General features: G+C 40.5%; 7 protein-coding genes across 11 annotated transcripts; 4 read left to right on the forward strand and 3 right to left on the reverse strand.

Annotated features, from left to right (window-relative positions):
- Window positions 1-44: 44 nt before the first annotated feature.
- Window positions 45-2,817, forward strand: LOC135163424 (protein TAPT1 homolog). The gene is made up of 7 exons (XM_064122856.1): window positions 45-261; window positions 339-493; window positions 624-721; window positions 797-1,131; window positions 1,242-1,339; window positions 1,426-1,641; window positions 1,748-2,817. Exons 1-7 carry the CDS (start codon window positions 51-53, stop codon window positions 2,312-2,314), a joined length of 1,680 nt encoding a protein of 559 aa, XP_063978926.1. The 5' UTR covers window positions 45-50; the 3' UTR covers window positions 2,315-2,817.
- A 263-nt stretch (window positions 2,818-3,080) lies between these two features.
- Window positions 3,081-6,706, forward strand: LOC135163421 (GTP-binding protein 2). 2 transcript variants are annotated; one of them, XM_064122850.1, is made up of 5 exons: window positions 3,081-3,319; window positions 3,839-4,091; window positions 4,242-4,797; window positions 5,036-5,711; window positions 5,777-6,706. In XM_064122850.1, the coding sequence occupies exons 2-5, from the start codon at window positions 3,839-3,841 to the stop codon at window positions 6,059-6,061; spliced, it is 1,770 nt and encodes a 589-aa protein (XP_063978920.1). In that variant the 5' UTR covers window positions 3,081-3,319; the 3' UTR covers window positions 6,062-6,706. The 2 variants fall into 2 exon arrangements, with proteins under 2 accessions (XP_063978920.1, XP_063978919.1); XM_064122849.1 differs by lacking the exon at window positions 3,081-3,319 and having other exon boundaries at window positions 3,616-4,091.
- On the reverse strand, window positions 6,191-9,410 carry LOC135163429 (serine protease snake-like). Of its 2 annotated transcripts, none has more exons than XM_064122864.1 (4): window positions 9,223-9,410; window positions 8,510-8,704; window positions 7,451-7,683; window positions 6,191-7,370 (listed from the first exon to the last, which is right to left on the reverse strand). In XM_064122864.1, the coding sequence occupies exons 1-4, from the start codon at window positions 9,302-9,304 to the stop codon at window positions 6,768-6,770; spliced, it is 1,113 nt and encodes a 370-aa protein (XP_063978934.1). In that variant the 5' UTR covers window positions 9,305-9,410; the 3' UTR covers window positions 6,191-6,767. The 2 variants fall into 2 exon arrangements, with proteins under 2 accessions (XP_063978934.1, XP_063978933.1); XM_064122863.1 differs by having other exon boundaries at window positions 8,510-8,707; window positions 9,223-9,408.
- A 137-nt stretch (window positions 9,411-9,547) lies between these two features.
- LOC135163419 (protein O-GlcNAcase) lies at window positions 9,548-16,245 on the forward strand. Of its 2 annotated transcripts, XM_064122843.1 has the most exons (9): window positions 9,548-10,354; window positions 10,425-10,476; window positions 10,685-12,353; window positions 12,502-12,676; window positions 13,665-13,718; window positions 14,349-14,434; window positions 14,510-14,875; window positions 15,010-15,169; window positions 15,261-16,245. In XM_064122843.1, exons 1-9 carry the CDS (start codon window positions 10,285-10,287, stop codon window positions 15,395-15,397), a joined length of 2,769 nt encoding a protein of 922 aa, XP_063978913.1. In that variant the 5' UTR covers window positions 9,548-10,284; the 3' UTR covers window positions 15,398-16,245. The 2 variants fall into 2 exon arrangements, with proteins under 2 accessions (XP_063978913.1, XP_063978914.1); XM_064122844.1 differs by lacking the exon at window positions 13,665-13,718.
- A 73-nt stretch (window positions 16,246-16,318) lies between these two features.
- On the reverse strand, window positions 16,319-19,231 carry LOC135163423 (uncharacterized). Its single transcript, XM_064122854.1, has 8 exons — window positions 18,561-19,231; window positions 18,280-18,469; window positions 17,999-18,154; window positions 17,746-17,905; window positions 17,054-17,158; window positions 16,856-16,938; window positions 16,556-16,782; window positions 16,319-16,493 (listed from the first exon to the last, which is right to left on the reverse strand). Exons 1-8 carry the CDS (start codon window positions 19,203-19,205, stop codon window positions 16,365-16,367), a joined length of 1,695 nt encoding a protein of 564 aa, XP_063978924.1. The 5' UTR covers window positions 19,206-19,231; the 3' UTR covers window positions 16,319-16,364.
- LOC135163431 (uncharacterized) lies at window positions 17,158-17,739 on the reverse strand. The gene has a single exon (XM_064122867.1). It carries the CDS (start codon window positions 17,685-17,687, stop codon window positions 17,220-17,222), a length of 468 nt encoding a protein of 155 aa, XP_063978937.1. The 5' UTR covers window positions 17,688-17,739; the 3' UTR covers window positions 17,158-17,219.
- A 325-nt stretch (window positions 19,232-19,556) lies between the features above and the next one.
- LOC135163434 (zinc finger CCCH domain-containing protein 11A-like) lies at window positions 19,557-25,819 on the forward strand. Of its 2 annotated transcripts, none has more exons than XM_064122871.1 (6): window positions 19,557-19,670; window positions 19,961-20,060; window positions 20,397-20,516; window positions 20,620-20,788; window positions 20,877-20,993; window positions 24,471-25,819. In XM_064122871.1, exons 2-6 carry the CDS (start codon window positions 20,001-20,003, stop codon window positions 25,349-25,351), a joined length of 1,347 nt encoding a protein of 448 aa, XP_063978941.1. In that variant the 5' UTR covers window positions 19,557-19,670; window positions 19,961-20,000; the 3' UTR covers window positions 25,352-25,819. The 2 variants fall into 2 exon arrangements, with proteins under 2 accessions (XP_063978941.1, XP_063978940.1); XM_064122870.1 differs by lacking the exon at window positions 19,557-19,670 and adding an exon at window positions 19,691-19,849.
- The last annotated feature ends 37 nt before the right edge of the window (window positions 25,820-25,856 follow it).

Genomic DNA, 25,856 nt, shown 5'->3' on the forward strand with positions numbered 1-25,856 from the left:
GTAAATTCGGAAACAGCTGTTTACGAAGAGGTTATGTGTATCCAGCCGTCATGACTAGAATCAACAACAAACAAGAGACAATGAGTGATGATGGTGAGGGCATTGTTGAGGGACAGCAGACGGAGATTCCTGGGGAGAAGCACATCAGGTTTAGGGGCGATGGCAAGACCGTCAGGAATGTGGAGGACAGAGTCCAGGCGTTGGACCCTGAGGAGAATCGTCAGGAGGAGTCAGAGGGGCTTGAGGTACCTCCGAAACGTGGTAATTATATAAACTACTATTTTTGAGTGATGACTCCATTTGGGATTTTGTTATTGGGAATGGGGATTGTTTTACAGGTGTGTCAATCTTCGAATTCGTCAAGACTGAGCTCACGAGGGGCTACCAATTGGAGCATGACGAGGAGAGGTTCTCAGCGAGGAGAGAGAAAATTTATTCATTCATGAAGATTCCTAGGGAGGTCGAAAAATTTATGTCTTATGGATTTTTCCAGGTAATTTTAAGGCACTGTTTTTGGTGTAAAATTTATTCAAGTCACACAGTTCAACAAACAGATATTGATCAATAAAAAAATTATCGCGTCATATCCTCCAATGACTGACATTATTTTTCTTCAATTCCAGTGTGCAGATTCATTTTTATTTGTTTACACTTTTTTACCGTTAAGATTTCTTATGGCTCTGTGGGCAATCATCAGTCGACCCCTCAAGCATTGTTTGAGGTGAGTAAGCAGAAAATTCATTCAATTCTTCCTACACAACAATTTGATCATCAATGAAATTAACTGTCATTCTAGAGGGAAGAAAGGTGCTCGAAAAAAGGGAGAACGGTTTTTACGTCCAGCTGAAGTCTGCGATTTACTGAAAGGGGTTGTTGTAGTGGGTTGTTGGGCAGCCATAAGCAAAGTCGACACATCGATGATGTATCATTTGGTCAAGAGTCAGTCGGTTATAAAATTGTATATTTTTTATAACATGCTGGAGGTCGGGGATCGGCTATTTAGTGCATTTGGACAGGACACTATTGATGCTTTACTGTGGACAGCCACTGAGCCAAGGTCGCGGTCACAGTCCACGCATCGACAGCCGCTGGGAACCCTTCCACACTTGCTGTTTGCATTGATCTACGTCTGTATCCTTTTTTCCTAATACAATTAATTATGATAGCAATCGAAAATCGTTGGGAGGGCCTTATAAGCCTAATTGGCATTTATAAATATTTTTCTTGACATTTGCGTTCAGTATTACACAGCATTCTCGTACTGTTCCAAGCTACGACTCTGAACGTCGCGATAAACAGCAGTAATAAAGCTCTCTTGACAATTATGATGTCGAACAATGTAAGTGATCAAAATAACTGGATTAATCAGTAGATTCTCAATGGGCCATAAATATCAGAGATTATTAGATTTTTCAATGACTTCAGTTTGTAGAATTGAAAGGCTCTGTCTTCAAGAAATTCGACAAGAATAATTTATTTCAACTAGCCTGTGCGGATGTCAGAGAGAGGTTTCACCTGACGATGCTTCTCCTAGCTGTGAGTCTACAGACGATGAAAGAATATGCGTGGAGAGCTGATCGCCTAGTCGTTCTCCTTCCTGATTGTATACTTCTGCTTGTTGCTGAAATTCTTGTGGATTGGGTAATGTGTCCAGAGCAATTGAATTTGTATTTGAATGGACTTATGATGATCATTTGACTGTAGAATCCCCTTTAACCCGGAAAAAACCATTTCATGTACATTTTAGGTGAAACACGCCTTCATCACGCGCTTCAACGAGCTCCGCTCCACTGTGTACCGTGACTACACTGTGAATTTAGCCTATGACATGGCCCAAACCCGCCAGGAGACCGCGTTTTCCGACCCCTCGGATCTTGTGGCTCGTCGAATGGGCTTCATCCCCCTGCCCCTCAGCGTAGCCATAGGTAAGGTTCTCTGCACAACTCTGACTACATCAGCCAAGCCTGCCAACCTCCTCCTCTTCTTCCTGGGGTATTTGATCCTGGTGGCCCTCAGGGTTCTTAACAGCCTCATCATCCTGGGGAAGGCCTGCGACTTGATCTCTTCTCACACAAGCAAGAACAACGTTAATCCTGAAAAATCACCTGTTCGGAGGATGCAGAGGTCCACCAGTGTTGTGGATCAGAAAAATCCCAACTGTACAATGGCAATGTTTTCAAACTCAGCTGTCAGTCTCAACAACGTCTGCCTCAACGAGGGTCTGCTGAGTAACGACAAAGTACAGTCCAATTCTGAGGAATTTTCCACTAAACATGTGGTCAGAGCTGAGAGTGAGCCTCTCCTCCCTCAATGACATGACTTCACGTCTTACGTAATGATTACGTAGTCAATTTTTTTTTATTTAAATGATCATGTACATACACTGTACATAATGACGTTAAATTTAAGGGGTTTTGATATTTCTTCACTGAAAGAAAGGATTGTGATTGTGCTATAGGGTCTTTAGTCACTTGATTTATCTATATATTGATTTTTTTGGTGTCAGGAGTGATATAGCGGTGCGATGTCTGGTATTCTTTTGTTCCACGCGTGGGCTGAGTAAAACAAACAATTTTCTTTTTTTTTTCCTTTTTTTTGTGAGAAAAATAATTCTTCTGTTTATACCGAGTCTAACCTAATGATCTCAGTCAATAGATTTATTTATGAGTCATAACTATTTTGAAAAAATTGAAAAATGTTTGGTTTAACTTCGTCAAGACTGCGACTCTTTATTTTTTAATGGGATAGTTCAAATTATGTTGCTAATGTAATCTAAGAGAAATTTTTATCATTGAATTAATAAAATTACGATAAAAACGTACAATGTACATTTTTTTGCTTTCTTATATTAAGAAATGATGATGGGTGAAACGGTAGGTTTTTATTTTGTAGTATTTTTTTCCAAAGAGAATTTTTTTTCTGGAATAATGTTACTAATATAACTAAACGATATTTAATTATTCAATAAAATGTGTAATGTACCTCTATTGAAAACGAACAAACAACTGAATAAAAATGAACCAAATTTTGTCACTCGTTTTTCTTCGATTGACGAAATCACAGCAGTGTGACGTATTTATCCCCTTAGGTGTAAAGGAGAAAGTGAAATGAGATTATCAATTTTAAAACTCTTAGTCAACTCGAGATAGTCAACTGGCATATGTCAGATTTGCAGTGACTTGGCGGTATACCAAAGGGGACCTGAAGGACGAATATAAACATGGCCGCCCACTAGTTCGTGGGGAGAATTGGACATTTGAATTTCCCTGATTTGCACTGGGAATTGAAGAGCCAGCAGGGCTGGTAGGTCAAAGATAAGGTGAGTACACTTGGCAGTTTCAATTTTCTTCGATAATTATTAACCGTCGGGTTTGTCGTCTGATTTTGTGCTGAATGTGGAGAGATTCTTGATTACCAACAAAACCCTTGACTTAACCCTTCGAACGCAGCTGTCAATATCGGACGATTCCATATCGACGAACATATGTATTTTGTTTATTTTTGTCATGATAAGACTTGCGCCTGTTATGTTCATCGACTATCTCGTCTGATTTGACAATTGCTGACAATTTTCTCTTTTGTTTCTATCTCAATGTTCCGTTTGGTGTAACAAACGCTTGTGTCTTTGTATTCGTAACAATACACATTCTCACAAATGTCAAAGAGTCACGTGATACTACTGCAGGGACTTCCCAGTGTCTGTTTATTACTGGACTGTAGACAATATCTCGAAGAGGCCGGATATTTAGAGAATAATATTTTTATATGTCGTGGAGTTCTGGTTGTGGCTGATGCAATACCTGGCAAATAGCTCAAAAATACATTTGTTTTGATGAAGATGGAGTCGTTCCTGGCGCTGTTCGACACGGGGGAACCGAAGAGCAAGAGGAGAGAGTCCTGGGGGAAAAATGATTGCGATATTCGGGGGAATGATGAGGATAATGAGGAGAGTTTACCTCCTGAGCCCGAGCAGGGAAATATCGAGTACAAATTGAAGCTGGTTAATCCGTCTTCGCAGAGGTTTGAACACCTGGTTACTCAGATGAAATGGAGACTCAGGGAGGGACATGGAGAAGCTATCTATCAAATTGGTGATTGTTTAAAAATATTTGCATTTTTTGTGTCTATTTTGTACCTTGGTCACGAAATGATGAAATGATATGAGTCATCTTGAAATCTACACAAAACTCATTTTTCGTCGAAGTGAATTCCATTTCATTTAAATAAAACGAAAATTCAAGGTGTGGAAGATAATGGGAGGCTAGCAGGCCTGTCTCGAGACGAGATGAAGGCCTCCCTGAAGACACTCAGGGACATGGCATCCCGTTTGGGAGCGACAACCCGAGTCCTTCGTGAGCGAATTGCCAATGCCAAATCAAAGAAGAAAATCCAAGACGACAACCCCACGGAGAGGAGAGTGGCTGAGGTAATGGTGACAAAGCTACGTAAAGGTGACCGAGACGATCAGGATAGTGTGATCGATCTTCGATTAGCAGTAGTGGGTTCCCAGGACGCTGGTAAATCCACTCTCCTGGGTGTTCTGACACAAGGAGAACTCGACAATGGCCGGGGGAGAGCACGACTGAATATGCTTCGTCACCTCCACGAGATTAGAACTGGAAGAACGTCGTCGATATCCCACGAGATCATCGGGTTCGATACTGAGGGTCACGTACTCAATTACGCCGAGATGACGACTGCTGAGGAGATTTGTGAACATGCATCCAAGGTGGTGACGTTCATTGATCTTGCCGGGCATAGGAAATACTTGAGGACAACACTGCTGGGACTCATGGGGTAAAGTATTTTGAATTATAGTGGATTGGCAGTGAAAGAAACGTTTTATTAATTTGGACAGTCCTATGTGGGCGTGATCCTGATCAGGAGTGGGTATTTCAAAGTAGATTTGTAGTTTTGACTACCTCAAGTTGTCATGAAATGATTGCCATGTAAATATCTATTTTATTTATTTAACGAAACTCTCAGAAAATTCAAGAACCTTTACGGAAATCAAAAGAATTATCATTGGCAACAGGTACTCTCCCCACCATGTGATGCTGGTGGTGGCACTTCCTCTCAACGAAGTCGCTCAAGAGCACATGGCCCTGTGCCTGGCACTGCACCTCCCTTTCTTCATTGTCGTCACCAAGACAGATCTGGGATTATGCGATCACCGACAGACACTGATGCAGCTAGAGATCGCTGTGAGGGCCCAGGGTTGCCACAAAGAGCTCGTCCTCTGCAGCAACAACAATGATCTCCCTCAAGACTACGAATCGAGTGTTATCCCTGTCTTTACCGTGAGTTCTGTGACTGGAACGGGACTGGAAGAGCTCACAAATTTCATCAGGGATCTATCACCCTCGGAGTCTTCCAACGATGACGCTGAGCCTGGTACCTGTCTCTTTCAAATCGACGAGACGTTCAGGGTAGCAGGACTCAGTGAACCTGTACTGGGGGGGCTTCTGGTCAAGGGGGCTATTGCACCTGGAGCTAGACTTCTCGTGGGACCTCTGCCTGATGGCGAATTCAGCCCTGTCAAGGTGGTCAGTCTGCACAGGAATAAAGCGCCTTGCTGCGTAGTGAGGGCATCGCAGAGTGCTAGTCTTACTCTGGCGCCGAGTACCAATCGAGAGGGGCTTCCTCACTTCAGACCGGGAATGGTGCTCGTCAGCATTGGGGATCGTCCACATGCAACTGTTTTCTTCCAGGTATTTTTTTTAAGCCCTCGAACTTGAATCTAAGTCCTGAGTGGAAATTTTTTTCTCTTCTTTAGGCAACAGTCCTGGTTGTTTACCACGCCACGGCAATCTATCCCGGCTTCCAGGCAACAGTACATGTGGGAAATGTCCGACAAACTTGTGTGATCGAGGGAATAATGGACATAAAGGAGGATGGCCTACAGACAAATGAGACAGCATCAGTTCTCTTCAGGTTCGTTAGTCACCCTGAGTACCTCCACGTTGGTATGAGACTGCTTTTCAGGGAGGGAAAGGCCAAGGGAATCGGTAAAATCACTCAAGTGTTTCCACTAATAGGCTCTGAGAGCAGCCCTCAGTGAATCAATATTTCGTCTTATTCAGGTTTAAATTATTTTCTCTCAAAGGTTTTCGTCTTAATATGTTGAAAAAAATAACTGTTGATCTGGCGTTTCGAACTCTGAAGCTCGGTAAAATGAAGTATTGAAGTGTTTAATTGTTGGGAAGTACTTTAATATTGCCACAATATTTCTTCGACAAAATAACATATCGGGATAAGTTAAATCTCAATTTTTTGACACATTGATGTTTTGGACTGTGATTGTTACGGAAAATTAAACTAGAAATAATATGAAAAAAAAAGAAAAGAAAATGGATGGAGAATTTTGTGGGGAAAGTATTGTGTCAGTACTAAAATATGTCTATCTGCTGTGGGCTGTCTTACCTTCGACAATTAACCAGTAATGATGTGATATAAGAAATAATTTGAGATAAGTGACAGAGGTAATTGTACATAATACAGGTTGTACTTATAGTGTAATTGCATACAATGTATCTATGTGGTATGAAGGATATTTACCACGTGACTCGGGATGTTTTCTGTTTGGAACAAGAATATCGTTGATATTTTTGTATAAAAAATATTACTTAGCTCAAACGAATGCTTTAGCTACGAAGCTAGGTTATGTACCAAAACGTGTAATAAATCTTCATTCAGTTTTCATTTATTCACAATCGAGCTTTCGCTTAGGACTAGAGAGAATCGAGAGGGAGTGGATTTGATTGGTTTCAGTCGGTAGTAGTTTGACTTTCTGTGTCAGGCCAGACTTGTTGCTCTATCCAGTCGAGGAAACTGAAGACAGACGTGTACCCAGCTGGGATCACGCTACCACAGCTCTGGCCGAATGAGGTGACACCAATGACGGTGTCACCCTGGGTATCTATCATCAGCAGGGGGCCTCCGCTGTCACCGTTGCAGGAATCTGCTCTTCTTGTTTTGTCCTCGTCGACTGCGCAGATTACAGTTTCGTCGATACCGCGAGGAACTTGTCGGACTCTTCGGTAGGACTCGGAACACTTTGATGGTGGTACTAGATTCAGACTTGGAGTTCTCAACAATCTATTGGTCACCTCTCCATTGGCACCAATATCTCCCCACCCAGCCACATAAATCGAAACATTAACATTTATCTGGATTTCGTTGATTGGTTTTGAGAGGAGGCAAATGGGTTTAACGGTTTTGCTCCACTTGAACGGATCAGTCAACTTGAGTAGCGCAATATCGTTGTAAATTTGACTGCGTTTATACTTTGGATGTGGAATAGCGCTGCCCACTCTGACATATTGTACACCCTCAGCTTTGGGGTCGAGCGATTCAGCACCAACGCGCACCTATCGACATTCATTATTTATTCACATTTATCAGGAGCGATAAGACTTACACCAACGGTGCATTGTAATAACTTCATTACCAGAACTGGGGCGCGGTTGTCCTCATTGTCGATGCAGTGCGCTGCTGTGAGAACGTAATTCGGGGCGATGATTGTACCACCGCATTCGTACAAGATAACTCTCTCTGGTAATTTGCTCTTGTCAATGTATCCCAGAGCTACCATGTACGGAAATTCGGCGGAGGTCGCCTCGACGCCGGCCACGATGTTGGGCGTTGTTATGAGGAGAACGTCGTTCGTGTATTGTTGACAAGCTAAACAAAGAAAGTCCAGGGGCAAGTTCAGCCATGCTTATGCCTTACAATTCTACTACTTAATTTTATATAAATAGTATAAGTCTCGGAGGTCAGACATGGCTGAACACTTCGTGAATTAATTTCAGTCTGTCCCTGAAAAGAGTTTCTTTCGAGTCGTTGTTTTTTTACTTTTGAGATCATTCAGTTGGTGAGCAGAAACGATGAGACTCATTTCCTTATCATTATAATTGATTCTTGTATAGTGACAGCTGTTTTTATCTGTTTATTATTCGCGGAAAAAATCCTGATTTTAGATAACATTAAATCAAATACTAGACCGGTAACACTTCCACGAATTCATATAAACCTAGATTTCCTCGAAAGTATTCTTTTCCGACAAGAACCAAAAATGTTTTATTTTTATTGAAAAAAAAACTCTAGCGGATAATTCGTTTGGAGTCATAAGAAAAGACATAAAAAATACCGATTTTAATGGAAGAATATGAATTTTTCTCAAGTGCTTTTTCTCAAAAGACTCCCACGTGTTGTCAAGACCTCATGAACGGTTTTTAACGACTTCAAATGATCAATCGATCTCTCTTCCCCTCCCATGTGACGTCAGAGCTCATTTACAACTCCCGGATGCGATTTTATTGAACAATCTCTTAATAAGAATTAGACGAGAAGTCCGAAGTAATAAAGAATGTCATGAAATGAAGAGCTCGACTTCCATAGGAATAAAATAGTTATTTATCGTTACTGCGATGGGTCTTCTATTTTTTTCGCGGCACTATAGAAAGAGGAGAAAAAAACACGTGTAGGAATAAAAAAAAGGGGGGTGTACCTAAATCAGCGGGTCGAATCCCAATTTTTTCCTGAAGTTTAGTGGGACAACAGACAATCTCGTCGAGTCCATCCCACCCACATCTCGCGGACTCAGCTTGCCTCCTGCCCTGGCGAACCTCTTCTATCCGAGGGGGGCATTCTTTCAGCAGTTTGCACTCTCCGGGGTCTCCGCTTTCCATGCGACAGCGGGTTCCTACTGAACAATGATTTTTCTTTGAGGAAAAACAATCGAAAGGTCAAGTTAATGGTAATTATACGCGACATTCAGATGATTGGAGATTTGTTGGATCTATTAATGAGATTTGTTTTGTGCTCTAGATAGAGTTTATCAAGTGGCGAGCGTGTTCGACCCGCGGGTTATCGGAGAAAATGTTCATCCGATGAAGTAATGTATGAATCAGTGAATCTGGAAAATTCACTGGAACGTGATAACTTAATGAAGTGACTCCTTTTTAGGGATTCACTTTACGAGGGAGTTGATTTATATTTAATTATCTATGAATAGACAATTCAATCGTGTTTGCATGTCAAAAACTGGATATTGCGCTATCAAGGCAGCCTGGAACTGCCCTTCACAAAAGAGATAATAAATATTGGTATCGGTTGGCGCTTCAATGCCAAACGAGCCATCAATTCTCGAAATCACGGGAAAGAAATTCCAATGTCCGGCTCAGACACGCGCAATCCCACGTATTGCAAAAGGGGAATTACCGTCCTCTGCCTTGACCACATCGGACCACATATATCCCAACCACATCAGACACAAACACACATGAAGTCGCCGAACCATCATTTTCGTCGAGGAAAACCACTCGCCCGAACAACTTTATTTTTGAAATTGCTATACGCTTAGCGCTTGATGTTTCGATACTAAATAAACTCCCAGTCACGTCGCGGGTTTTATTTAAATCGCCAGGAGGCAATGTGTGCTCGAGCTTCACTCACACATTTTTCAGAACTTTCCTCGTATCTATTTTGTACACAAAGATATGTGTGGACGCGAGACTATGTAACTTGTTTGCACACAATGACGAATTGGAAGGAGAATGATTTTGAAAAAATTATTTCGAGTTTGAGTGAGTGGAAGTGAGATGCGCGAAGTTGCTATGATCGTCGGCGATGGCTGTCGTCATTTAGTTATTAATTTTTATTTTTTCTTGGACATGAAACTAATGAACATCCGCAATTCCAAAACGGAATATAAAATGAGCTCCTGTATTTTTCTTCCGCATCGGCTCCCGTTTCAATGTTTGTTAATTGAAATTGGCATTTTGATAGCCGCAAGACCGCAATAGTTTTTGCTAATCTAAATTATAATTTTTCTTTTCTAATTGTTTACGTAAATGTCCGCTTGATTTCCCTATTTTTTAACTTGCGTTCATGAAAAAGCAAGATCGCTTTGTTTGAATTTGGCGCGTCGTGGGCGAGTCGGTAAAGGAGATCTCGATGTAAAGTGCATCTCGAGCAATCGGTTCGTTAAATCTCACTCCAAGTGTATATCGACCCACGTATGGTGAAGTATCCTGACAATAATCTCAGCTGCTTCCGCATAAAATCCGGAATAATCACGCTTAAGAAATGATATCTCCGTGACATCTATCAACTCCAAATATTGTTTATATCCATCAGTGGTGTATATATTCTAACCAGAAAAAAATCACGTAAAAAAGCACAACAAAAACAAAGGGAACGGCTGGTTATTGGCGATTTTTAGTCAGCCATATTTGCCCAGTCGACTGCAAATAAAGTTTCAGGGAAATATCGTCTGACAGGATGACGGAAACTAATGGAGCTCCCAATTCAAACACAAAGAATGGAAATTTCATTTGTGGGGTTGTGGAAGGTATTTAACACCTATTAAAACAATTATGGAGTTTCAACTTAATGAGTTCTGACACTACATTTTTTTTTAGGATTTTATGGAAGACCTTGGACGACTGAGCAGCGGAAAGATGTCTTTCAAAAGTAATTTTCCTTGTTGTTATTACAGTAACAAACATTACTCCATTTAGTGGTTGATTGTTGTCGTTATGCCCTGTATTTGCATTGTTTTTTATTTAATTTTCTATTAAGGTCCAAGACGATTACAATTTGACCATCATCTCAATTATTTTCCACTATCGTTATTGTCCAGTACTGTACTCCGTAAACAATGATTTCTGCACCCTTCTAGGATGAAAAAATGGGGAATGGATTCGTACCTTTACGCCCCAAAGGACGATTACAAGCACCGAGCGTATTGGCGCGATCTGTACACAGTAGAGGAGGCCGAACATCTGACAGGCCTGATAACTGCCGCTCGAGAGAATGGTATAACCTTCTACTACGCACTCTCTCCAGGTCTGGACATAACATACTCCAGTGTGAAGGAAGTGACTGCACTGAAACGAAAGCTGGAGCAGGTCTCCCAATTCGGTTGTGTGGCATTTGCCCTCCTCTTCGACGACATCGAGCCAGAGATGAGTGAAGCCGACAAGGAGGTATTCCAGTCATTCGCCCATGCTCAAGTATCAGTGACAAATGATATCTTCCACCACCTCAATCAGCCAAAATTCCTCCTTTGCCCAACGCAGTACTGTGCCACTAGGGCAATGCCCAATGTCCCCACTTCTGAGTATCTGAACACCCTGGGCAGTAAACTAGCCCAGGAAATTGACATAATGTGGACAGGTCCAAAGGTGATTTCTCGCCTGCTGACAGTCGAGTCTGTCGAGGAGATAACAGAAGTCCTCAGACGACCTCCAGTGATCTGGGATAATCTGCACGCCAACGATTATGACCAGAAGCGAGTATTTCTCGGTCCATATTCAGGTAGATCTCCAGACCTAATTCCGAAGCTGAGAGGAGTTCTAACAAACCCTAACTGTGAGTACGGAGCGAATTTTATAGCGATTCACACCCTAGCCCAGTGGAGCAGGTGCAATGTCGATGGAAAACGTGATCTAAGTCTCAATGACACTGTGTCTGCTGATATTAAGTTGGAGACTGAGACGGAGGACGGAGTCGTGGGTGAGGATGTACCCTCGACACTCTCGCCGAACATGTATCATCCCAGACATGCCCTGAAGAATGCCATAAACGATTGGTTGCCCGAGTTCAGTAAGAAAAAAGCTGCCTGGGGCGTCATTGCCAAGCCTCAGCCAGCTGTTGCTCCAACAATTCCCATCCCAATAATTCCCTCGATAAATACATGCATGAGCCTGACCACAACTACCAGCTCTGCTGTAGTATCAGTGGCATCAGTACCAGCAATACCCAATGCTAATCATCTTCAGGCCCTTGCCGAGGTCTGCTCTAATGTCACCGAGAGCTTTGCACAACCCCTTCCAGGACCAGTTATGAATTCCTTAATTTCGGATACAAAAGTCGTCAGTGAACCTGTCATTCCCAGTGTAAATACTTCCATGGGAAATACTGGTGTGCAAAATAGTGGATCCACTGAGCCCATGGATTGCAACACAACTCCCAGCAATTCACCTGCTCATGTGGCGAAAATACCGACTGACGATGATGCCATGGTCGAGAATACTTCTACGTGCAGTGGAACATCGGGGAGCATGCAGGTGGAGGTTGATGGAACTTCTCCCACGATAAATGGCAATCAGATGATTGTGGAGAACGATTCGGAGAATCATGATGGCGAGGGAACTGAGGGGGGTGATGCCAAGGATGTGGAGAAGAGACTAACTATCGAGGATCTTTCTTTACTTTGTGATCTTTTTTACCTACCATTCGAGCATGGGGGTCAGGGGATTCAACTACTGCAGGAGTTCAACTGGCTCAAGAGCAATGCTCATGTCCTCATCAGAAAGGGCAAAGAGGAGGATAGTTGTAAAGCTGATGTACGTATTCATTTATTTTGTTACGTTCCACTGAGGACTTTGTCAAAACCTTCTGTCGTTACCTGTCTACGTTTAAGTCTCGCGATTAACTCCCGTTTACTGATTCTAAGATGTCATGCCTTGACTCTAATTCCTGATTTTGTTTTAGATTGAGGAGTGGCACACACGTGCTGGCAAAATGAATGACATGTGCAATTCAGTGAATCGTTTATTCCAACGGCTCACCTATTGCAATAATCGTGAATTGCTCTACGATCTTTATTCCTACATTTGGGACATGAGAGGAGTTGTATCATTGTTGAATAGTTATGTCAAGTGGCTGGGTGAGTGGTGGTATTCGTTTATCAACAGTATTCACTACTGTGTGAAGTCAAGATGATTTAATTATTACTGATATTTCACGAGTGAAAGAACAATCATGCCTAAGCCTTTCACTTTTATGTTTCATCACAAATCAATTTCCCGATGATTTTCGTAATGATCTCGTTATTTCCTGAGTGGTGATGTTGATCAACTAGAAATTTATTGCCTTGTAATCCGTTACTTGATTTTCAGAAGACTGTTTGCAGGATTGGTGAGTTTTATTTTATTATTTCACATTTTTAATTTCTTATTCAATTATTATTGAACAGCACATTTGTTTCTTCTCTGATGATTGAAAATTTATCACTTGGTGATGATTGAATAGGAAATTAAAATAGATATTACGTCAATTGACGCAAAAGTCGAAGAACAATACGCAATATCTATAGCAGAAAGCGCGTCATAAATATTTCACACAATTAATTAAATTCATCAGTGATTAATGAGTTGCACTGACAAGTTCAAATGCCGAATCTCTGTACCTACGCTTTAGGAACGGCTATGGCATGCGCGTAGATTGACAAATTGGTATCATTAGGGTGAGTCGAGCGACTCGAGGATAATTGGCGATTCAAAATATTTCATTGCAAATTAGGGGATAAATTGTGGGTAATTTAAGACAGAGAGCTGATCTGGAATTATTGAAGGAAGCAACAGCAAATCGACGAATGACAATACACCAGCTTTTATTTCCATTGGTTTTCATTGATCAGCAGCAATTGCTCAGGACACGAGACATGTATTTGTGGCTTTTCGATGATTTTTCTTCCAGTCGCGCTTGAGGAAGGAATTTATCCATCGTCATTTCCATATAATTGAATGTCTCATGCAGTTTCAACTGTATTCCATTTGCTGGCTGATAATTTCCTTCTTTACTGAACACTCCACTGACCTGAAGGGCCAATTAACATTATTTATTTTATCATTTTTTTCTTTTCCTGTTGATAGCGTTTGGCAGATTTCCATCCACGATGACAACCTTTACCCAGGGGAGCTACACATGTATGGGATTTACTTTTCAATAAGTAACTCTTGGCAACAGCGCGCGACAAACAAAGTATCGATCATTAGTCGAATAACAAGGAAAGAGATATCGAGTGTTACGTAAAGTAGATGCACTAATGATCGACACTCGGATTTTTGCATTTGTCATTGATAAATGTGGATAATTGTGCGTAGAAGCAAGCGCGTAGATTAAAGATTAACTATGCAATCACAATCTCTTGATTCCCCTTTAATAATCTCATTTTCTATTTTTCGGCTCTTGTACTAATTTTTTTGCTTGATTACAGACACTTCCAGGAGTAATAGAATGTTTTATTTCAGGCGTTTTTCTATCATTTGCACGGATTTATCCCCTTTCCGGGCCTTCAGCAAGAGATTGTGATGCGCGAATGAGGGCACAATATAGCCTTTTAGGGAATTTTGTACTCAATTTTTATGCCGATGAATTATTTTTGGAGAAGCATTTCAAATTTTTTATTAACGATTGATTGAGGCATTTGCATGGGAAATATTGAGTCCTCACTGCTTGGCGTATATTAACGGGAACCTCAGCGCAGCGTTATATTTAATGTTTAAAATATCAAGTTTTGTGAGCTTGTAAAGAAAAAATTCTTTCACATGGTACAGGGTTCTCGAATGGATGGAAGGAGACGTTCATGAGTGGAGACCAAGAGCCCTGGGTTTTCAGAGGAGGATTGACCGCCGATTTGCAGGTTCATTGACAAAAAAATAAAAATATCCGGTCTTCTCTTGATTCCTATTAATGACGAATTGTTTTTGTTTCTTAGAGACTGATCCCAGTGGACAGTGGGAACGATTTATTTGTCTACAAGGCACCTGAAATCCCAACCAGTAAAATATACACTATCCGACCTTATCTACCTTCGGACGAGGATGCGGTTTATGCGGTGTGTAATAGAATAACTGGAGTCAGTGGAACTTCAGCTGTGGCAGACAGGCTCATCGGTGGATATTTAACCATCAGTCCAGAGTTTTGTATGGTCGTGGAGGACGATGACGATATTGTGGGATATATTGCTGCCTCGTTAAATGTTAAAACTTTCAATCAGAAAATGGCTGTGTCCTGGATACCGGAATTGCAGGTCAAGTATCCACTGGAGGACATCACGAACGATCTTCCCTCAAGTGTTCAGGTACAGTTACGGAATAATATGCGTTTATTCTTAAATCAAATGAGTTCTGGAGATTCTCTCAGAATAAAGGAACAAATGACTTCATCCAGAATTCTGGAGTTCTTGGATTTTTTATGAAACAATAATTTTTACAGGAGGCTATAAGATACTTCCATTCATTCACCACTGATGTCCCAGAACAACTGGCTCGTCAGAATCCATCACAGATAATGTGTTCAGTATTACCTACTGTTACGGATCAGTCAATTCCGAAGAGACTGATAACTTGTATTCTTGCTGCATTGAGAGCAAATGGTAAATATGTCTGATGATTTGGTACTATTATTAGATCCATGGTCTAAGGTCTCGTACAATATTACATGAATCGTAATCAATGAAATGACAGGTTCTTTCGGTGTCCACACAACAATGTCATCAATGGACAAAGAATCTCACGAGTTTTACGGTAAACTGGGATTCGTAGATTACAATCCTGGGCAGGAAGAGAGCCCGGGTGTTATCACCATGTGCAGAAGCTTCTAACAGAGGATCAACTCATCAGTGATATTCGTCAACAAAGTTTACCTCCTTGGACCTGCACCTGACCGAACAGTAGTTTAACTCGAAAGAGAAAAAAAACATTTGCGCAAATTTTTTAAACAAACGGACAAGTTTACGGTTGACTTTATACTAAAACAGGTACCACTCTGGGAGTGAAGTGTCAATGAGTCGTAAAAAAAACTTTCGAAAGCCCTGCCAAATTAAATGTTTATGGAGAAAGGCAGTTTTCTGTAAATAATGTAAGAGAATTGGGGAATTTATGACGAATGGCGAAAGGTGTGTGTGCCTCCTCATATCATTGATGCGTCACAGTGCAATATTCGTTATTGCGCCTCCATTTTACACTAATCAGCACAAGTTTTATAGAACAAAATCATTTATTCGGAATTCGCAGATGGAATGAGTCGTGATTTTTACTGGAGAGTAATTTATAAGTCGATTGCTGTGTAATCGTGAAATTGATTGACTCATCGGGGCTGGACAGCGACGTGATTAGGATGTAGTTTCAGAGGGTACCACTGACAATTATGTTATCGAACTTTTATACTGACACATCCTGAGCGTGAACGCTTGTACTTCAATTGCATCGAGATCACTGGGTATTGAAGTATACAAACAAATTTTTTTTTTGTTTTCGAACACAATTTCGATGCACAAGTTTTTAGCTGGCTTTTTTAATGATTTCTATTTTTTCTTTACTAATGGGATGATGGTATAGCCAGTTGTCTCAATAGTGCAAACTATGCATTGAATACTGTATGAACTATTACTCCTCATCGGACAACCATGTGATCAGTAAGTCATCAGAATTAAAAAATTGTCAAGACTGACTCTGTTGTTTTTGTTATCTAGATTCTAATTCTATTTTATTTTATATTGTTATTTATTTTTTAAGACTTCGAGATTCAAAATTCTATCGATTTATTACTGTGTATAATAATTTTAGTCATTAAATTATTATTGACGGGGGTGGATCGTAACGTTTGGAGTGACTGGAGATAACAGGACCATTATATTGTTTGCTGGAAATATCATTCTGCCTTTTCAGTGCCTTGATCTCTTCCTGGAGATTTTCAATCTGAAAAAAAAATTATTCACCACTATTTCTGGTATTTTATTAGAAAAAAAGAGAATTCTTACCCTTCTAATCTCCGCATGAAGCAGTTTTAATTGCAGATCAGTATCGAGGGAGTGAGAATTGTTCTTCCATTCGTAATTCCGTAGAGATTCAATGATCTCGAACATTTTTTTATCCATATCTCCAGAGAGTTTGATACTCCTCCGAGTCGACGTGTTTCGGGGTTTTTGCAATTTTTTTATCGTGAGGAAGGGGGTATCGGAATAATCAATATCATAGGGAATTTCTTCTGTGAAAAAATAAGGGCAAAAATTGTATGAGGATACAAATCTTTAATTGATTTTTTACACATTTAAATATACCTTGTGTTCGACTAGCAGCTTTTTTCATGCTTTTATCGAAACTTCTGCGATCAGCTCTCCACTCCCTCAAAATCTCTCGATCCCTATATGATGCGGATAATACCGATCAGCTATGATTGGTTCTGAATGTTCTCTGTACGATTTAGTGAAGGAGCTCTAAATCTACAAGTAACTAAAATTAATATCAAATGAACTCACTTTATTCTCTGGATCTCAGCAGCCTGTTTGATGAGCATCTCCCTGACTTTCGAAATCCAGCGAATTTTTTCCTCCAGGATAGAATTACCTCCACTACTTCTGCACCTAAATATCACAAAACGTTGAAACCAAAGACACAATGAAAAGCGAAAAAAAAAATCATTAATTAACGCCGAAGTTTTCTAGCGGGGAAATATCCCATGGGTCGATTATCCACCCCTAGATAATTCTCGATAAATGCGAGGATCCACTCAGAATCGTTGAGCCTCATGGGGCGCAATTTTGTCAATATTCTGTCATTCGTCATGACGTCATAGACTCGTTCCTTGACTTTGATGTCCTCGAGTCTCTTAACGTCGCTAGTAAAATTGCGGTTCATTATTTTGGGAAGTCTAACACCCTTTGTTTTCTTCTCCTCGACATTATCTATATTGGCAACAACCCCGGCGTCTTTTCTACTGGGCGTTGATGACCTGGAGGACTTGTCCTCCTCGCTCTGACGTTCCCTCATTTTTATTTTTATCTGCTGAAAATCCATGAAGCAGTCCCACTCGTCGGGGCGACTCGAGTGAGTCGACGAGTTCTGGATACGCTCACGACAGTCGTCGCAGATTACCTCAGGTGTTTCATTCATTTTTGAACGGTAATTCAGCTCTAAGAGGTCATACTCTTTTGAGCGCAGTACTTCATACCTGTTGCTGGGCCTGTAATTCCGCGATTTTTCCCGGGTAGATAGGGTCTTCAGGGATTTCGTGAGGGCTGAAGACGAGGTACGATTGAGGAGTCTCGAAGACCTGGAGGAGTTGAGCACGGGAGGCTCGTCGCAGAGGATCGTCGACGCTGACTTCACTTCTGTGATATTTTTTAGAAGCAAATAAATTCTTGATACATAACTCAATTTTTTTAATTAATTAAAATCAAACTGATTACATCCTGTACCATTACCTTGGGGAGGGGCCACTGCGTCGCCCGGATACTCCATATTCCATTCTTTCCTCAAGAAATTCATGGTGGCAGCGAATCCCTGGGCTATTATCTCAGGAGGAGGGGAAGTTAGAGGGTTGCCAGCTGTGTGGAGGCTTTTCAAGTTCGGTATGAGACCTGGGAAACGATATCAAATATTGTTCGCAATATTCTTCGCTATTTACGAGGACGAAGAGTCACTTAAAAGGAACAACAGGAAGTCCACACAAATTTTAATAAATTAATGAAATAAAAAGACGTACAAAGTTCCAGAGGTAATTTTTCCACTCTATTCCCCTGGAGTAGAATTGTTTCGAGACATTGGTGATGTTTGATAGTTGCCGGAAGTGTCTTTAACCAGTTGTTCCGGACGTCCAGCCACTGGAGGAAGCTGAGGGTTGTGAATAATTGGTCCGGCAGTTCATTGAGGCAGTTGTTCTCCAGGTACAGCATCTGAAAATTGAATTTTTCTCTCAATTTTTACGGCATTTTCCCTTTTCTGTGGGAGGAAATTTATTCAGAATTCAATAAAGATTTTTCTTACCCGAATAGTTGATAGTTCCTGGAGTAAATTGACAGGAAATTCGATGATTGACGCGTTTGTCATGTCACAAAACTCCTTATTGATTATCGGATTTCTCTTAGGAACCGGTGGCATGAGGATGAGCGGTTGTGGGTGGCTGGGTGTCGTGACACTCAGCTTTGATTTCTTCCTCGATTTCTTTTTCGCTGAGATCGTAGAAATGTCCGATGCACTGTCCAGCACCGCATCCTCAGCCACTCCAAGTTCAGTCACATCATCCTTCACATCTTTTTCTGGAACTATTATTTTGGGAAAACCAGGTCTGGCCTCTTCCGGCATTTCTTTCTGGGAGTTTCCTCCTTCGAATTCCACTTCTTCGTCAACTATTTTATTGTTAAGATCGATGTCAGGGAATTCTCGCCAAGGATGAACGGGATTGTCGGCAGCTCCGTTAGTCTCATTTGAATCTTCGATTTGGCGCTCCGAGGTCTGGTCACCCGCGGAGGTATTCTCTCGGTGAAAATTCCCATTGACATCGCCATTGACAACCCCCTGCTCCACCAATTCTCTGCGAAAACCCTCGTGACTAGCCACTGCCTTCCCCTGCCTCCTCTCCCCGCCGAGCCCGTAGTAATTGCTCAGTAAAGTCTGGGTCAGGTTTTCCATAATTACTTTTCAATTTTCACAGCCAAAAGTCATCACAACGACTTGTTTATCCATCACCATGACAAAAATTCTCGATAATGTTGAATCAATACATTGGCTTTGTCCCACAACGCATTGTCCCCATCTCTGAATAAATAATATATAATTTTTTATAAGTCTGGAAAATAAAGTTGATTCGACAATATTGAATTAACTGATCGTTGCATTAAAGTCGTTTGTAAAGCAAACAAGACATTTCAGCAGGAACTGCAATATGTCCCTTTCCAACCGGGCAAAAGGGTTTTGAAATTTGCCGCTGCCTACAACCGTAGCCACGCCTTCTTCCGGCGCTGTGCTCGCGTCGGCGTACCTTTATTGCTCATCGCTCATAGCTTGAGCGCTCAGTGTGTTTGTTTCACCCGAGTCGTGTATAACGGAGAGAAAAAAAAACGAAGTCACCCTTGACCGATAGTCCCCTTGACAAACGTGAGTTCTCAACACAATTTAAAATCCAAATAAACATAAGAAAAAATGACCTTGTACGCTGAGGTAACAGCGAAAACCTTTGCTTCGAGTTATTCCTTGGCAGTTTGCCAGATTCACTCGAAATTCAGTGGATTGAGGGGTCTGTCTTGAAGCATTCCAAACATGTTTCGTACGCAATGGTAACGTTTTGCAATTGAAAAAAAATCCTCACGTGCAAGGGAATTTCCCTTACTAATTCTTGATTATTCGTTGGAATGTTAATGAGATTTTTTTGGTGGTTCTGTTTCTAGCAAAGAGCACGACCATTCGGCATTTTACAAATTCTTAAATATGGAGCAGAACCACAAGAATAACGACTGCTACTTTTTCTACTATTCGACGTGCACAAAGGTGAGTCCGTCTCAGATAATAATTCATTACTCCTTATCTACGTATTTTTGGTGATGACAAAGGACAGGTAAGTATTTGTGGAGTGCTAAACTGCTGGCTGGTATTTCCATATTGTATGAAGAGGTTAGGTGCGGCCATGTTGAAGCACTTTTCGTTCTCTGGAATTTTCATGAGGCCTGAGAATAATTATCTCGAATTTATGTAGATTGTTTTGTTGTTATTTACAACGACAGTATTCTGATTTTATTGAAGGCACTGTCGGCTAGCATTGTAGATGTTAATTTATTTAAAATTTTTTTGGGGACACGTGGTTCATGGATTTTTGGTTTGTTTCAGGGAGACAGTTGTGCTTTCAGACATGAGCCCTCAGCACTGGGGTGCGAGGTTATGTGCTCCTACTGGCAGCAGGGTAATTGCCTAAATGAGAAATGCAACTTTAGGCACATGGAGCTTAAGGTATTATTTCTTTAATTTCATTTAAAACACCTTGGAGTTCTTTTTTGACAAACATCCCCAGTTATTTCAGCAATTAATACCTCTATTTCCTCTTTCAATTCAGAAAAATCGCAAGTCGATTGCGTGTTACTGGGAGTCGCAACGTGGTGGTTGTAAGAAACCACATTGTCCATTCATGCACACCCAGCCACGTCCAGGGGGTGAGACAACCCCGACAAAAGCTACAGAACTGCCAACAAAACCTGTAAATCAGGAGTGGTCGAACCGTCCAGGTAATTAATCCGTATTTTTTTAAATGTAAAGTTCGACCTGTCTTGTATGAGATGATATAATCGTAATTTATAAATTTTAAACAAATAGACGACGGTAAATTCGATGGAAGTGGAACAGAATCAGATCAAGGACGTGGTAGCAGCGAGGCAGGAAGTTTCATCGGCAGTCCAGCTGTCGATCCTCTTATCGTCAACTTTGACGAAGGTATGCGGCTTTACTAGCCCCCCCGTCGTCCATCTTTCAACGTACACTACCTCACGCCAGGCACTCTATCCCTACCGTCTAGCCTACAAACAAATTTGAATCTCCGTAGTACAACCCTCGGTATACGTAATCGTATGACATTACCGATTGATATCGATATACCAAGTAGAGTTAATCTTGGTACTAGTGTTGCTAGTGGCCTCAATATAACGCAGACAAGTGTACAGGGTATGCAGCATCAGCATCACCACCATCACCAGCAGCAAAGTGCCATTGCAGCAACAGCAGCGGTGTACCATCATGCTGCAAGACATCCTTACGGGCATCAGGGCCCCTTTCTTTCCCATACACGCGATCCAATGGTACATTTCCATAGTCAACCTTTAACTTCACGGATTCAACGTAATTATCCTACTGCCCATCCTGACACTAGTGCACAAAGTCAGAGGGCAAGGTGTCCATTTCCATTTGGACTCGGTTTCCCCTCCTACAGGAGATACTAAATTTAAATCACCCACCCCCTCTTCCCCCCCCCCCCTTATTTATCGAAATTTAATGAAACGGTTTGTGGTAGGGAAGACACGAAGTTTAGCCTGGCGATGAGTGTTTGTCCTCGATGGAGGGTAGTCTAGTGCATTTAAATATATCGTAATTGATCACGATTATACATCACGATTGGAAAAAATTTCATAGAAATATAGGGCCACTGGGAAATTTTTCACGATTTCTACGGGATTCTGGTTGACGCTTTGACCAGAAACTAGGAAATTCATTTGTCGATTGCCGTGGATTTTTCTATGAGGTTTTTTCTTTTGTGCTATCGAAAATCTATCAATAACATGAGATGCAAATGATCGAATTATTTGCTGAATATCAGAATTTATCTAGAATAAATTCCAGCGATATTTATATTAGTCAAATTTTTTCACTCACTAGAGTCTTAGTGAATTTCACAGCATCTTTGGGGTCTCATCACATCTGTACTCCATTCTTTATTCTTCCTTTTGATGATTCGTAGAAGTAGATGTCAGAAATCATTTCTTGATTCTCTTTTTCTCTCATCCTCTAATCATGTCTAAATAATTCATCAGACTAGGTAATTGTGGGAGTAGATGAATTATGAAAGCACTTCGATATTTACTCACCCCGAATGACGAATATCATTATTGAGAATTCATTGAATGTGAAATTCTAGCATTTATTTCCACGATTGAACAGAGGAGTTTATGGTTTAACTAATTTTCTTATTGTTGTTATGAATTATTCAATATTGTTAGCCCGATGGATTTATCAGAGTGCGTAAACAATCATCAGCTGTTGTTGCTGATATGCCTTCATATGTTTTGGCTTTTTACATGATACTTCCAATACATGAGAGAAAATATTTGAAAAATATGAACGAAAGTAATTAGTCGGGCAATGGGAGTTTAAAAAAATGGTAATTTTTCTTTCAATTAATTTGGCCTCAATCGTTGATCTCAGAGACATCAACGTCGGGATTAAAATCATCATGAGTTTTTGGTAGAGTAGATCAATTTAATTCGTGGAAATGTGTAGGTTGGGTGGACTTGAATTAGTTTGGACAGACCGACGGAGTAAATCAACAACTTGTTCTCCTATTTTTCATTAATCTCGTAATTAACGAATTATATACGAACATGTACATCTATATAAAATTTGCCGCGTGAGCTTTCAGTGTATAATCGCCTCTACACCGGTAATCCTCGGCTTGCATTATTATTGTTTTGTTTATTATTTTCTTTCATTTTTTTTTAATCTTCGATTAAGAGTTCTTCATTATTTTGCAATTGCTATAATTGGAGGATGGAATTGCCGCGATAGATCATGTTCCCAAGCTCTCGTTGATTTCGTTAATGGAAAGATTATAAAATTATTTTATTTTCTGTTTAGTTCTTTTTTAAGTACAATCTGAGAAACAAATATCGACACATAGCTTCCACGAGCAACAGAAAGATTCATTATTTAAAGAAACAGAACGAAGTGATTACGTGTGTGAAACCCTCGTAGTGGCATTTGCATCGGATCTCATTCTTTCACTGGAAATTCATCGAAATTTTGGATAAAACGATTGATTTTTCTTTTAGTTTGACCGAGGCCTTTGCCATTGCGACGGTTGTGTTTCATTATATAGAGAGAAGAAACTTGTCACTCGTTCATATATTTATCGGAAAATATTAAGAAAAAAAAAAAACAAGAAGTTGATGCGAAAATGAATTAGAGTGATCACGCAAATATGAAAAACAAAATTCAAATCTGTGTATATGTGTAGACGTATTATGCATATATGCACGTATGTGCCTATATATGCGTATATTTAGTTTACGTATGAACAAACACAAAGATTGAGAGGAGATTTAACACAGACTTATAAGACAGAAAAAAAAGAAGTTATATTTGAAGAGGTAACGCAGCTGCGTAATGCGTAATTATTATTACATATGGAGAAATCGATGTAAACGAATGACTAAAGCTATTACTTTACGTTCAGATGATGTTTAAATTTCAATAAACTTCATACCACGAGTAATGATAAAGTAACAATTAATTTATCGGTGAGGGAAAGCAATAGTTCTTTAGTTGGGGATTTCCTGCAATTTCGAAAAAAACACGTTTTTTTTTCCACTTTCCTTTTTTCTCTATTAAAAGTACATTCTCTAAACTTCTATTGCTTCTTTCTTTTCCAGTTTCTTCCCTATAGCAGACGAACTATCTGACACTGCTTGGGGACACGGTACGCCTAATTCATCATCATTATTTGAGGGCTGGAGGAAAGACATTATTATTAAAAAAACGCTATTCACAACAACACACATTGCAACATTATTTATCCCTCGCGAAAAAAAAATCCTATTCTTTTTCGTCATCGACGTTTCTTTCTCTGTTGATTCTGAGGTAGAAAATTTACTCTAGTTGATGAATAAAAATGACTCCCATGCCTCTTTACCCCATTCACACATGTAAATGAAAATTACAGTTCTGCATTTTTATTTCTCATCCCAACATATTATTTTTCATTATTTCTTTTTGTTAATTCTGAGTTAATAAATCTACTCTCTCGTTGAGAAATAGAAATGATCTTCGTCTCTTTACTTCACTCACACATCAAAATAAATGTGCCAGGCGTACCGTTCCTCGAACCCCCCCCCCAGTCCCCCGATTCCTCGTAACCATGATTTAAAAAAAAAACAACTTTTCCAAAATCCCAGGCGTATGTTTCAGAGTCTACGAGTCCTCGTGGATTTAATCATTAAAAAAAAATTCCAAATGCTCCCAAATAAGTAAGAATATCCCGAAGATTGAGAAGAGGCCAGACAGCACGAGACTAATGCCAAGAAATGAGAGAAATAGAGAATTAGAGACCTTTCGAAAATTAATGATTCAAGAGTGAAAAATAAAGACCTGGGACGTTAAAACGAACTAATCGCCAACACCATGTTTCTTCGTGTGTTCTTGCAGAATCGGACAGCGAGGGAGTTTCACCATCGCCGAAAAAGGCGCGTCAGCCATCGAGAGTACCATACTGCAAGACTTATGAGGAGATCAGACTGGAGGAAATACAGGCAGAGAGTGCGGCATACTATTCATACGCATTTAATGATTACCCCAAGGACTTTGGGGGTGGTAAATATAAGAGGGTAATGCGTATAAGAGCAGCAACGAACAAGGTGTGCCTGTATTCACCGGTTGAAAGCCAATCGAAAACATCTGACGATAGTTTGAGCTTCAAAGTGCTGACACTGGAGGAGATAAGAAGGCGAAAGAATCTAGAGACGGCCAAGACTGGGTCACCCGAGGGCATCATCCCAGAGTCAAAGCCAACGGTGGGGAGAAAAGGGTCTGAGGTTTCGTTTGCAGATGCCATTGAGACCATGACAGAACTGGAAAAACTCGAGGAGGAAATACCAAAATCGCGAAAACGTTCTCTGGGAGTGGAAACCGGGGGCGATGTGATTAGCAGCGAATGCAAAAGGCGTAAAATCAGCCGGAATACGGCTGTACCACCTGTGAGACTGAGGAGATTCAACCGAACTGAAACTCAGACATCTCAGGTAATTGGTGATAATCAGGGGAGAGACAGTGAGCCACAGGAGTGTGATAATTCGAGAACTGCGATTGAAGTTCGTCTCTGTGACAGCAGTACTGATGACTCATCTAATGTTAATCAAGTTTCAACTTCAGTGAGTGGTACAACTGGAGGGGGAATTTTGGCTAATCCCTCCGATGAGTTGAAGCTTGATCAGCTGATTGATGGACACACGCATGAGGAGGACGTGGACAACACGTCTGATGATATTCTCAAGGATATCGATGCTTTACTGACCGAAAAAACAGTCTGAGAAGTGCAGAGATGACGCACTTTATGAATAAGATTGAAAACTTTCAAATGCTCATTTCAATGTAAATAATCACATGGATGACGATGCAGTGATTCGATATTCTGGGCTTGTGACTGTACTATATAATTGTTTCGCAAGAGTCTTTGTCCCTGATTAATCGTTGGGCACCTGTGGAGAATACCATGATTTTTCTCACCTCTTTTAATCGCACATCCTCACGTCCTTCTTAAGTATTTAGAAATTTAGATTAATAATTAAAAGAAATTAGATTTAGTTATAGTAATAAATGTAATGCAATTCGATTTTTAGTTTTACTCTTTCACTTGTGAACAATGGTTGTGCAGAAAAAAAAAGAGATTTAATGGTAGGACGAGGGTCGAGTCTGATTGAAATATTGAAAACAAATCAGAGTGACTTTACAACGGAATTATTGTTCAATGAAATATAAGATTGTTACATTTTCAATGATATTTCTTCAGTTCTATTATACATGAAACCTACCCAA

This window comes from Diachasmimorpha longicaudata, chromosome 6 (assembly GCF_034640455.1).
Source record: "Diachasmimorpha longicaudata isolate KC_UGA_2023 chromosome 6, iyDiaLong2, whole genome shotgun sequence".
NCBI lineage: Eukaryota > Metazoa > Arthropoda > Insecta > Hymenoptera > Braconidae > Diachasmimorpha > Diachasmimorpha longicaudata.

What these genes read in the sequence shown, in the direction of transcription:
- LOC135163424 (XM_064122856.1), top strand. Translation starts at nt 51, where the DNA reads ATGACTAGAATCAACAACAAACAAGAGACAATGAGTGATGATGGTGAG. An exon ending in CCCCTCAAGCATTGTTTGAG is followed by an intron (nt 722 to 796) that starts GTGAGTAAGCAG and finishes CTGTCATTCTAG; the next exon opens with AGGGAAGAAAGGTGCTCGAA. An exon ending in CTGAAATTCTTGTGGATTGG is followed by an intron (nt 1,642 to 1,747) that starts GTAATGTGTCCA and finishes TGTACATTTTAG; the next exon opens with GTGAAACACGCCTTCATCAC.
- LOC135163421 (XM_064122849.1), top strand. Translation starts at nt 3,833, where the DNA reads ATGAAGATGGAGTCGTTCCTGGCGCTGTTCGACACGGGGGAACCGAAG. An exon ending in ACACTGCTGGGACTCATGGG is followed by an intron (nt 4,798 to 5,035) that starts GTAAAGTATTTT and finishes CATTGGCAACAG; the next exon opens with GTACTCTCCCCACCATGTGA. An exon ending in ATGCAACTGTTTTCTTCCAG is followed by an intron (nt 5,712 to 5,776) that starts GTATTTTTTTTA and finishes TCTCTTCTTTAG; the next exon opens with GCAACAGTCCTGGTTGTTTA.
- LOC135163429 (XM_064122863.1), bottom strand. Translation starts at nt 9,304, where the DNA reads ATGATGGTTCGGCGACTTCATGTGTGTTTGTGTCTGATGTGGTTGGGA. An exon ending in GATTCGACCCGCTGATTTAG is followed by an intron (nt 7,684 to 8,509) that starts GTACACCCCCCT and finishes TTCTTTGTTTAG; the next exon opens with CTTGTCAACAATACACGAAC. An exon ending in ACAACCGCGCCCCAGTTCTG is followed by an intron (nt 7,371 to 7,450) that starts GTAATGAAGTTA and finishes GAATGTCGATAG; the next exon opens with GTGCGCGTTGGTGCTGAATC.
- LOC135163419 (XM_064122843.1), top strand. Translation starts at nt 10,285, where the DNA reads ATGACGGAAACTAATGGAGCTCCCAATTCAAACACAAAGAATGGAAAT. An exon ending in CGGAAAGATGTCTTTCAAAA is followed by an intron (nt 10,477 to 10,684) that starts GTAATTTTCCTT and finishes GCACCCTTCTAG; the next exon opens with GATGAAAAAATGGGGAATGG. An exon ending in ATCTTCCCTCAAGTGTTCAG is followed by an intron (nt 14,876 to 15,009) that starts GTACAGTTACGG and finishes TAATTTTTACAG; the next exon opens with GAGGCTATAAGATACTTCCA.
- LOC135163431 (XM_064122867.1), bottom strand. Translation starts at nt 17,687, where the DNA reads ATGAATGAAACACCTGAGGTAATCTGCGACGACTGTCGTGAGCGTATC.
- LOC135163423 (XM_064122854.1), bottom strand. Translation starts at nt 19,205, where the DNA reads ATGGAAAACCTGACCCAGACTTTACTGAGCAATTACTACGGGCTCGGC. An exon ending in AGGAACTATCAACTATTCGG is followed by an intron (nt 18,470 to 18,560) that starts GTAAGAAAAATC and finishes TTCAATTTTCAG; the next exon opens with ATGCTGTACCTGGAGAACAA. An exon ending in AATTACAGGCCCAGCAACAG is followed by an intron (nt 17,159 to 17,745) that starts GTATGAAGTACT and finishes TGTGATATTTAG; the next exon opens with GTGCAGAAGTAGTGGAGGTA.
- LOC135163434 (XM_064122870.1), top strand. An exon ending in ACTATTCGACGTGCACAAAG is followed by an intron (nt 20,061 to 20,396) that starts GTGAGTCCGTCT and finishes GGTTTGTTTCAG; the next exon opens with GGAGACAGTTGTGCTTTCAG. An exon ending in TATCGTCAACTTTGACGAAG is followed by an intron (nt 20,994 to 24,470) that starts GTATGCGGCTTT and finishes GTGTTCTTGCAG; the next exon opens with AATCGGACAGCGAGGGAGTT.